The sequence below is a fragment of the Motacilla alba genome, chromosome 2 (genome assembly GCF_015832195.1).
Source record: "Motacilla alba alba isolate MOTALB_02 chromosome 2, Motacilla_alba_V1.0_pri, whole genome shotgun sequence".
In the NCBI taxonomy this organism is placed as follows: Eukaryota; Metazoa; Chordata; class Aves; order Passeriformes; family Motacillidae; genus Motacilla; species Motacilla alba.
In genome coordinates, this window is record NC_052017.1 from 27,325,878 (window position 1) to 27,337,734 (window position 11,857).

General features: G+C 40.4%; 1 protein-coding gene across 1 annotated transcript in view; it reads left to right on the top strand.

The window, feature by feature from the left end:
• The first annotated feature begins 7,031 nt into the window (after positions 1-7,031).
• The window catches only part of SCIN (scinderin), a 48,957-nt gene continuing 44,131 nt past the window's right edge, over positions 7,032-11,857 (top strand). The window contains exons 1-2 of the mRNA XM_038127820.1: positions 7,032-7,284; positions 10,938-11,092. Coding sequence (XP_037983748.1) covers positions 7,086-7,284; positions 10,938-11,092 — 354 coding nt within the window. The 5' untranslated portion in view covers positions 7,032-7,085. The remainder of the gene's footprint in view (positions 7,285-10,937; positions 11,093-11,857) is intronic.

Genomic DNA, 11,857 nt, shown 5'->3' on the forward strand with positions numbered 1-11,857 from the left:
GTTGGTGATCTGAGAAACAGCTAATTTAATTGGGGAAGGCTGATCAGGGGACCTTTGCTGCCCTGTTGAAGCTGAAGCAGTGCTGAGACTATTAACTCTAAAATGCTGTGACAGGACTTTTTGTTAGTGATCTTGGTGTTGTGTTGGCAACTTGGCTAATACATAAATCCTGACACACAGTAACAAAGTTCATAATTCTCAAATGTGTTATTCTTGGAGAGTTTAAAATCACTTTCATTAATGAAAGTATAACAGTACACTTGTGCTTAAAAAAATAAATGTGAGGCATAACCACTTTCCTATATGAGCTTGGTAAGAACTGGATGTTTTGAACAGTCCAGAAAATGTTTATTTTTTTCAAGCTGGTGTACTAAATCCAAGAAACCTTCAAGCAGACTTTTTTCACAAAGTCAGAAAAGAGAAATTCTTCCTCTTTTCCTCCCCTTCTTTTCTGCTTCAGATATTCTAGTGACTTAGGTAAGTGTTCATGGTCAGTGAATTAAAAACTGATGCAGACTTTTAGAAGTTGTTTCAAATTCTATGTGAATGTTAATGAATGTTTAAAAAAATTAGTTTCAGTACATGGTTTCCAAATGCAGGATAAGTTTATGTGTGAGATTTGGTGAAAATGAGGAGCTACTCTGTATTTAGAAAACAGCCATAGCACTGCAGTGAACTGTGTTATTCTGAAAATTTTTTAAAGCTTAAATAAGCTTAAATAATCTTACAACTGTTTTGCCTGGAATAGAGAATCTGGCCTATTCCATGGATATCTATCACTGAAATCAGCTACAATGAATGACCTTATTCCTTCTGTGAGAATTCAGATGCACTACTTGCTAAAAGGGGGGAGAAGATGCACATGCTGTGAGTACTCTGCTTTTCACTCCCAGCACCTTTAAATGCATAAAGGCATTGACATAGTCTTCATGTAAGAGAAAAAGCTATCTCAGAATAACTTTATTTCAAAACACACCTGCAACTAGAAACTTACAAAAAATATATCCTTTCCTGAGGATCTTAATTTAACATCACACAATGGTTGTTCCTTTCTATATTAATTTCAGTATACTTCTCAGACAAATTAGCATCAAGGAAATAATGAGGGAAACACTATTCTACTATTTAAGAATGCAATTAAATAAATGAAACTGAAGTCTTCCCTCAATTTAGATAACTACCAGCAGTTTTGCTTATTACCACTTTTCTATAGATTTGATTGTTACCCCTTCCCTCTTTGTGAGTAGACTTCCAGAAGAGTCACTGGTTTATACAGATGGAGAATATTGTTTTCCCTGGGTTCTCTGCACTCTCCATACTGCCATATCCAATATTTCAGGCACTCCTTCAACAGATTTAAAGACCTCTTGTTGGAGAGTTTGACTTTATTGGGTGTTGCATATTTAATAAATGGGTCCAGAAGATGGCTGTGCTCTCTTCGAATTGTTCTTTAATTCTTGTTTCTGAGTAAAACTCTCTTCCTCTTCTCTCTTCCTCTATTTTACTTAGATGCTTTTAACTTTAATTACTGCACTGATGGTAAATGAAAGTGTGCCTGTTTCCTTGTCCCTCTTTTCCAAGTGTTCAAAAATAACTTAAGCCATCCAGTCCTGTAGCTGCAATATAGAAATAGGAAGCTTCCATTATCACTTCTTAACACACAAAATATCATTAGGAAATCATAGTCAGACCAAATTTACAGTATTTTCAAATTCAAAATTGATAATCATACTCTTTGACATTTACAGAATATCAGTCTATGCAGACAAATTCTGTAACTACCTTCTAGTAGCCCTCTTTAGGCTATGTATTTGAACTTTTGTAAAAAATTAAATTCATAAATATAGAAATCAAGGTTTGATTCCCATCCATTCTTTGCAATATTTTTTTCACAAAGCAGTGAAAACCTGAGAAGACCTGAGTCCCAGCAATACTGTGGAAATTGATAAAAGCATGTGAAAGAGGCTTTGTAGCAGTAATCAAAGGTATCACCTGATTTAAAATAGTCTTGTTTTAATTATTCTTTGTGACTAATACCTTCTGGTCCGTACTTCTGACTATTTCTCAATAAAGAATGGCCTTTCCATTTTTCTAGTTTAAATAAACATACACAGATTCACTAAAATTTGAACTTTTTGAAAAGGGCTGGATATTTTTCCCATGAAAGTTGAGACCACTATATCTAAACATAAGAAAGCAGACTTAAGGATCAGTGGCATGGTCTTGGTGAAAGTTACTGAGCCACATAGAGAACAGCATGATTTATTCCTTTGGTAGCCCAAATGAGCATGTAATGTGGACAGGATGATTAATCATTGATGGGAATCATGGCAACATTTGTCTATAGAGATAGTCAAGATGAGTAAAATGATGAGCCTGAGAATATATTTTTCTAAATCTTATCTAATCTCATGATCATCCCATGAAATGTCATGTCACAGGAACGTAAAGGAGACCTTCTGTCTTTTGGAAGATAGGTGATTTTTGAAGGAGTGCTTCAATTCCCTCTCTCTGACTTCTTGAAATGTAATGTATAATGCAATAATACTGTGGCTTGAGATGAACATAAGATCAGAATTTATTGGTTAAACATTTATGCTGTCCATTGAATATTTCAAGGGACGAAAATAAGAAAAGTTCAGGGAACTGTAACATACTTTATAATTAACACTTCACTTCTCACTATCTCTGTGACAAAAATGTTTGCCTAGATTCTCTGACTGAAGCCAACACTCAGATCGCTTTCTCTACATGCCTGACTTAGTCCCATTGCTGAAGGATGAATTTGAAGAGTCAGAGCTTCTCAGCTGCTGGGCATGTGGTGTCCTTGCCTGCACAGGTGAGAGTGGTGGGTGCCACTGAAGAACTCCTCCTGGCCTGTCCATGACAGGCCACTCCTTTAGCAACAGAGTTCACTAAGCAGGTAGGAGCCAAGTGGTGCACACGGTGTAGCTCTGATCCTGCCCTCTCTGTGCCTTAAACACCTGCCTCAAAGCTACACACTAAGGCCCTTTATTTGCTCTGGACTTGAAGGATTAAAACTAGATTCCTGTCTTGAAGGTAAAGGAGGACTTCATTCCCTTATGCCAGGTTTTTCATACCTCTCATCTGGCAGCCTCATAACTCAAACCTTGCCAATCAGGAAGAAAGTTAGGTTTCAGTCTTTCTTCAGCATGTTCTCTCCATTTGAAGGTGAGTTACCATGCAGGATGGAAGGATGATGGGAGAACAGAGAGAATTAGCAAGTGGTAACATAATTCTACACCTTGTTTTGATAACATGGCTTTTAAAGGTATACAGTCAAATTCTCCTTCAGCTCTTACATTATCAGTAATAATTGCTTTTTTGATAAATATTGGAATAAAAATTTAGCTCAGCTCTTTGAACTAACTTATTGTATTTAGGGTAAATCATCTGAAATAACTATTGATTTGCAATTCAACAACAGATGAGAAGAGAGGTTGACTTCTGGGACTGTTTGGAGAAGAGTGTGCTTTTGACACATACTCCACATACAGCAAACTTTGTCATGTGAAACTAGAGGAAAATCAAACATCTGTAATCTCCTTGTTTTGGTAGGATTATAGAGATCAGGAGGGCATTTGCCAATTGTGGTGAAGAAGAAATAAGCTTTGTTGAAGGAAACACGAGACATTTCAAAATATTCTCTCCCCTTTCGTTCCTTTTCATTCCTTCCATTGTTAGCTTCTGGAACTGTAAGCCAGGCTTTGTAGAAGGACTTAAACCTTAGACTTTGTATAACCTTAAATTTATACCTGATGGGAAAGATACTGGGGCTTAACTTCTGGGAGCCCTTTTAGGTTCCTTGTGTATGTCACCTGGAAATACTACCTTGTGTTTTTTTGAACCTTTCCCCTGACTGGGGTGAAAACCAGAACCCAGGACATTGCATTCTGGTATTCTGGTGTATGCACACATGCTCTGCATATATGCAGTATATGAAAACAATACTTTGAGGGGACAAGATCCCTTGTTCAATATAACGAAATACTTAGGAAATAAGTGAGCAAAATTAAATGGCAAAGTTTTTCATAAATCCTTGAATTCTCTGAGTCATACCAAAGCTTTAAATTCAATATATTTGAATCTGCTTTTTCAAGGACTAGATGCGAAGCACAGACATCTTCTAACACTCCTGTGTGATCTGTCAGGACTTGGGAAAAGACAGGCATTCAAAGATGACCATACCTCGAACAGTGCAGTTGAGCAGGCAGAAAGCTCCATCTTTCCCTCATAACTCTGTTCCTGGGCTGTAACAGAAGCCAACTGCTACATCCGGCCTTCCCCCCAAGGAAGAGGTGTGACACAAAGTTATTTCTCTTTGCTGCTACAAAGCTAAAATAGCACTAGGCCTTTGCCATCCTTCTGAGAAAGCCATAGTTTATCAGCAAGATATGATCTTTAGTAAATTAGAAAAAAGTTCTTTGAAATCTTAAGTTAGTCTAAAATGCCATTACAGTGCAGTTTCTAATGAGTGTAGTACTTGCTGTTTGACCGAGGACTTCTGAGTCACAAAAACAATGTTATTTTAGTCCTCTCCACTTCAATTACTATGTCAAAGGGCATGCAAAAGCACATAAAAAGTGCATAAATATTGTTTCTGAATGTGCAACTTTTAAGATACTCCAAAATTTCTCTAAAATTTCACTTTTGATTAACCATATTAGAAAGTTCTTGATTACTTAAAAATTAATGAAAATCTGTCATGTTAACGTTAGTTCTTTTGCAAAAAAAGGATGGATCACAACAGGAGACAGCACAACTTTCATTAGAAGTGAGATTGCAAAAGCAAGATTTGCAAACAGTCAAAATTAACACTGAAGAGTACAAACAAGTATCCTGGCACTTAGGATACAAACTTCAGTCCAAGTTTTTCTTTGCCAGCAGCCAGTAAGTGATTACATAATCCTAGTAAGACAAACTCAGGCATGAGAAAACTCCGCTGTCAGTACTAACATCCTTTGTGTCTGAGTAGTGCCACAGACACTGAGACAAAGCCATTAAACTGTTCTTGTGTCTTTAACCTTTGTCCATTGATGTGTGGTACTGGGAATGTCAATGCTAAACAAGCAGCATGCATCTCATGCCAGCAAGAGGCATTCTGCTTAGAGCAGTATTTAGTCTGTAGGTTTAAAACTTAAAGCTGTACTAAGGAGATATAAATTTAACCAACCTATTCTGTACAATCTGTGCATGGACAATTTTATCTTGGCAAGACAAGTAAAACAGTAGAACAAGGAGACGTGAAACTGTGTAACACTGGGCTGGTTTGAGCTCCTGTGTGGGCAAAACAGCACAATTGCAAAGTGAGTTCACCTGGACAACTTCAGAAGAAACTGTAAGCCCATACAATTATAGAGTATGTGGTAAGTTCTACGTTTGCTGACTGAAGCAAACTAATGCACAACAATGCAAAAAGGCATGCAATTAAAAAAACTGCTTAGTGTAATTAAGTGAGTAAAAGTGAACAGAAGAACAACTGGCATAAATGTGAGGACAAATTTGAGAAATCACTTTTGAATATTTCAGAACATTTCTGATACCATATTGAAACTAGAACTGCTGGAATTTTTTGGCTACTCTTTCTTTTTTTTTTCTTTCTTCACATGATGAACATCTTGAGAAAGGTATTTTACCTTTTACACTGTTATCAAGCGGGCTTACTGCAGCCTTAGCAGAATGAGGGATAAATGAGGATTGGCTGTGAACTTGTGAAGGTGAGCTGCACCATGTTCAGCTGGACCTCAGACAAAACAGATCACACAGAGTTTGCCTTTTTAATCTTCACTTTTTGAAGTGAAGATAAAGCTGAGGGTGCCTGTGCACCTCTGTCTGGCAAACTGATGACAGGATGCCCACCAAAATGGGAGATGATAGTGGGTACACACAATGCAAGGTCCTCTTTTGCCTCAAGACAGTATAAAGAGAAGATAGGAAGATAGTTACACAAATTTCTTAGTTGTGGTGTTCTTTTTTTAACCTTTTTTTTTTTTTTTTTCCCAGCAAAGATGCTCTCCAGCTGCTTTGTTGCATTTAGCAGTGCCTCTCCCACTTATTGAGGGAGCCCTGATCTGCCTGCGGGTGGATACTTGCACTCTTCTTGTATTAACTTGATGTAGCAACCCAGTGGGGAAATTAGGAGCTTCAAAACTCATCCCGGTGGATAAGATGATGAAGCTAAACAAAACCCTTTCTGAAATGTATCTTTTGATGTACTGACAGCTTGCGCTACATCTGCTTGTATTGTACCCAGGCTGATCTGCCTATCAATATTAGATACAAAACAGTGATTTGCTATAATTTTCATATTGCAATGAAAACTGCAATTGCCATATTGATGTACCAACGAGTTATAAAGGAGACAAGGAGACAGACAAGTAGACAAGTAGGAAGTGGGTTTAAAACCTTTTGGGCTGCTGCACAGTTTTGGGAAAACACCAGAACTCTTTACATTTTTTGAGAAAGGGAAATTTATATAAATTCTGGGCTTCATCTGGAATCCCAGATGAAAGATTTCCCCCCCCCCCCCCCCCGAAAGATTCCTATCAGTATTGCACAAAAGAAATGCGATTACTGGGTGAATGAGAGCTGTGCTCTGCCATTCTAGCCGGGGATGGAAAAGCGCTCCACCGCAAGTCCAAGCTATAGAAACTCTTTGTATGCTGGTACGAGCAGCTCGTACAAGACAGATGTGATAGAGGCAAACAGCACAATGCTACAACATCCGCAGACGCTGGATTAGCCCACTTGTACTTTTTTCCTTGTCTTTTCTGGGGTTTACTCCAATTATTTTAGAATAGAGAAACGTTCTCTGTTTGCAGTGAGGGTGGCTGACTTCTTTATAACACCCCTCTACGGCTCTGGGCGCAGACGCAAAAGGGATGAGTTTGTTTTACAGGCGTGTTAAAAATTAGTAACTAAATGACAGCTGAGCCGGCCGCGGGCGCCGCTGCCAGGGGTGGGACAGGCGCATCCCTCCGCACCCGCCCAGGGCCGGCCCCGCCCGCCCGCCCTGCGCTATAAACGGGCGGCGCGGAGCCTCCGCCGCTTCTCCGCTTCCAGCCATGGCTCCCGAGCGGTTCCCGCCGGCGTTCGCCGAGGCTGGGCAGCAGAGTGGGCTGCAGGTGTGGCGCGTCGAGCGGCTGGAGCTGGTGCCGGTGCCCCCGAGCCGCCACGGAGACTTCTTCGTTGGGGACGCGTACCTGGTGCTGCGCACGGAGCGCCGCGGGGACAACGTCGCCTACCGCCTGCACTACTGGCTCGGTAGGAGCGAGGGCAGCCCGCAGGGCCCAGCCGGCTGCTGAAGGGCTCTCCGGGCTCCGGGGTATCCGGGACAGGGCTTTCCCCACCGCTTCTCAGTAAGGCTGCGGGTGCCAGGCTTCCAAGAGGGGTACTCGAGGTGGAGGCAGAAGTGGCGCTGCCGCCAAGGATCAGGGTGGTGCCAAGAGTCATCTCCTCCGATGCTGAGGGACTGCGTGGTGGGACTGTAGGGTGTGGCGTAAAGGTGAAAGCTTGCTCACTTCGTGGTGGTAGTTTGGGAAGTACTGAAGTGTTGAAGGCAAGTCTTGGCTGCATCAGACGGAGGTTCTGGAGTGAAGTCCTGCCTTCACTCACATGAGTAATTTTCTTGCCGTTATTTCTGTCTAGATGAAAATGTCCTTTAGGCTATCTCCCTGTGGTGTTGCTGTCCTGGTTAGTGTCTGGGCGTGCCTTTTCCAGCTAGATTAATTTTGCTTTGGTACAGAGATCACATGCAAAAACACCAGGTTTTCTTTACAACCTCGTTAATATCAGTCTGGCAGCCTCCTGGGATTGGAACCGGGCTGATGTCTCCCACCTTGACTAGCCCACTTTTCATCGAAGTTGGGTTTTAGGTGACTCATCTCCTGGAGGTTTCATGTGACTTCCCCATTTGGTGATGGAGTCATCCTGCCGCAGTGATTAGTGTTTAGCTGCCTGAAACTTACTACTGTTTTCTTGTTTCACCAACAAGTTTGTGTTTGTAGGCAATCATCTCAATGAATGCACATAAAGATTATTATGTATTAATGTTAACGTGCTTGAGTTGCTGCAGTTCTCACTGTACTTTTACATGCATTGAAAAATAATTGCAGATAAAGCTCAGATTGTTTCTGCGTAAATGTTTGCGCATTGAATTTTGCATGTTGTTGGAGTTTTCCAGCTGGCAAGCATGTTAGTGTCTGTGTCTGGTAAGAGTATAATCATAGATGGCAGTGTGAATGAATTTCTGGCAGAGACTTTCCTGTCAGCTGACAGCAGGGTTTGGTTTTGTGGATCTTTGTTAATGAAGCTGGAACTACTCATGTTTTAGTGAAGGTCTAGTGGACACATCGCAGGGAGCAATGTAAGGGCTGTTTGCAACTCTTGGGAAAGGAAGGTAGAACAGTGACTGACATTTGCAGTAATTGAAACCTCATTACTGGTGGCTGAAGAGCTTTAGTTGTACACATAGATGCACATGTTGTGCTGATGTGACGCTATCTAGATAATCTAAATGGCTTCAGGTGATCTGGGCACCCGCTGTTGTTGTGCAGCTGGCAAAGTGGCAGCAGGGAGGCTCTGTGCAAATCCCTTCCTGCTTGTGAGATACTTCAGCAGCAGGGTGGAATAATCTCAAACACTGCTGCACACTTAATAAAACAGGAGACCAGAACTTCAAATAAGGTGTATTGGGAGGGCCAGTCACACTTAGGGCAAAAACTGTAGAATCATGTTGGTAGTTTTAACTGATTCACACTGCTGTTATGTACACCAGATTTTTCCCTTGTAAGCAAAGACTGTATAATCTGTGGGCCAGGAAGATCACAATAGGGTCTTTCTGAAGACTTCCCATAAGTGTCTCTGGACAGCTGCAGCAGTCACTCTCACTCAGACTTCGGGATGCAAAGAAAGAATTCTTGTGATGGGGGAAACAGCGCAGACTTTGGTCTTAGGTCCTGACAAGGGCCTTGTCAGTGGCTGATGCAGTCCTACTCCTGCTTGTCATCTGTGGTATGTTACTGTGGCAGCCACGTACCTTGGCTGTGAGAGTGCACAGATTCTGACCCGCAAAATACCCCAACATCAAATTTTCCTGTTGCATAGTGACAAAGGTCCTCCTAATTCCTTGCTTGGGCACACCCAAGGGGTTAAAAGAAGGTCTAGACCATGGGAGGATGGTCTGTGACCTAATGTGCTGACAGTGTTCAGCTGTGACTGGCATCAGTGGGGTAAAGGGACCCCACAGTTGTTCTGCCATGCTGAAGCTTCCTATGGGGAAGCCACTGTTTTACCAAGTATCTCACAAGCACTGAGATGCTGTTGAGGTTGGATAATTTCTGAGCAAGCTAAACCTGGGTGTATCAACATTGTTGGCACAGCCAAGCAGTCAATGTGGATCTGTTTTGCTGCAGCTGTATCCACTTCTAATGTTGCTCAGACATCCTGACTCAGTTGTCTCTACTGGCACTTGAGGGATGCCTTAATAGCTGTACTAATCCTAAGGGAGATGTCTGGACTTGAAACTATCCTTAATGGAAATAGCATGCACTGTGCCAGTATGAAAATACTCGTGCAAGTGAGATTGGCTATACCTCACTTTGTATCTTTAATAAGATCATGCATTGTATTTTTAAACTATTTTTTAACTATTTTTTAACCCTTGTCCCCAGAGATGAAGTCATAAGCTCTGTCCATGTGACCCAGGATCTGTTTTGTAAAAACTTGTTCTTTTTTCTTTTTATGCTCTGGCTTATTTGTAGCTTTTTTGTGCCTTAGACTGTAAGGTAAATCTGGTTTTCATACAAGCTTGAGTAACTTATGCTTGGACTGATGCTCACTTGATTATTTTTTTATTGGATTTTGCCGAGTATTTTATTGCATAACAGCTGTGAGACCAAGTCTGATAGTAGTTCTTATCTCTGACTCTGTTCAAAAACCATTTTTCTTTAACCCTGAACCGTGTTATGTAATTTCAAGTAGCAATTTAGAAAGATCTAGTCTTAATGGATATGATTACCCCTATTTAGAAAAAGAACAAAAACTACCCCTAAAACCTCCAAAACTTTAACACCAACATTAAGGTGGTACCCAGTTCTGAGAAAGCATATTGCAACATAGCAAGTTCTATCATGGAGTGATTTGGAACCAAATGGAATGCCTCACCTTTCCTTTTTCTTCTATAGTTACTGAGAAGCCTTAGACTTGATTCTATTTGTGCTTTTCTTGAAACAATTAAAACTGCTGAAAATATTCATTCAAAATGTATGGGCGCACATTAAAATCTTTGGTTTGATATACAACCTGTTTTCAGCATGTACAGGCATCAGCACACCAGGCCAAGAGGCTATTTTGCCACAGTCTTGGGAATAGGCTACTTTCTGTGAGGTACAAAACAAAGTGTGACCTCATGAAGCAAATATGAGCCCCAAAGCTGCTTTTCTTTCTCCCAGCTGTACCAGGCAAAATATCTTGCTTGCATTGTAGTGTCAAGAGGACTGCTTTTGAATTATTTTGGCTTTATGGTTTGGTGAGTTGTTCTCAGAATAAATACATCTTTTACCATCCAGGCAGTCCTTTCGCATGAGCTTTCTTTCTTTGAACTTCAGCTAAAGTCCAGAAATCATTACAGCTGACACTTGCCATGCTAAACTCAGAATTTTCAAACAAAAGAATAATTTGACTAAGAGAAGGTGAACTTTCTTTCCTTATGAATGCAGTTCTACAAGTAGTCAAGAAATGATCTGGAAGATCATGTTACTTGGTGGTGAACAAGGTTGTGATTCAGTTCTTTGTTTCCACATAAACATGGGTTATACAGCCTGCTGAAGGCGGTGTCCAATTGCTGCAGAAATAATTTCTCCAACAGAATTTAAAATTATATAAATGCTTTATTGACATATTTCCTCTTATTTCAGGGAAAGAATGCACCCAGGATGAAAGCACAGCTGTGGCTATCTTTGCTGTTCAAATGGATGACTATCTAGGAGGAAAGCCTGTGCAGAGTAGAGAAATTCAAGGATATGAGTCTACTGAGTTTGTGGGTTACTTCAAAGGAGGAATTAAATACAAGGTAAAGAGTCTGTCAAAATTCATTCTGAAATTGTATGTAACATTTTTCCCTACATAAAAATCAAATGTTTTTCTTTGTAAATGGAGATTTAAAAAATAGTTTATTAGTGCTTTGTGGGTTTAGATCTGAACCACCCATCTTAAACTGTAGGAGTGCAGTGTTTGTAGTGTAGTGTTTGTACAGAAAGCAGCAGCTTGTTTGTCAGGGCCTCTTCTGATGTGTGAAAACCTTTCCCTTTTTTTTTCCACAAAATAAAGCTGTCCTAAAATTTCATACTTGTGTGTCTAAGAGAGTTCACAGCAGGGACTCTGTGTCTGGGTGGTGTTAAATCTCACAGAAATAATTTGTCTTGCAGGCCAAGTGGTTTTTTTTCAAATGCGGAACCCAGTTTGCTCAAGTGGTTAGAAACATTAATAGAATGGAAAAGACCAGAACTTCATTTGAATCTAAAAATGATGCTGCTACTGCACTGTTTTACCTGAAGTAGGTAAAACAATCTCCCAAATTTTTTTTGAAAAATTTTAGCTTTTGGAAAGGTGTAGTGTCAGTGTCCTTGTGTAACTTCCAGAAGCTGAATAGCTGAAAAGTATATATTTTTTTTTTGCATCAACATCTGTGGGTTTTTTTTTTTTTAATAAAGTAATATATCTCTTAAGAATCTCCATAGTAGAAGCTCTGGGAGCCATGGCTCATTCAGCCTTTTTCTCCCTATTGTGAAGGTTTGTAACTTCTGTCTCCACAATCAAGGTTTTAACTCTGTGTAAG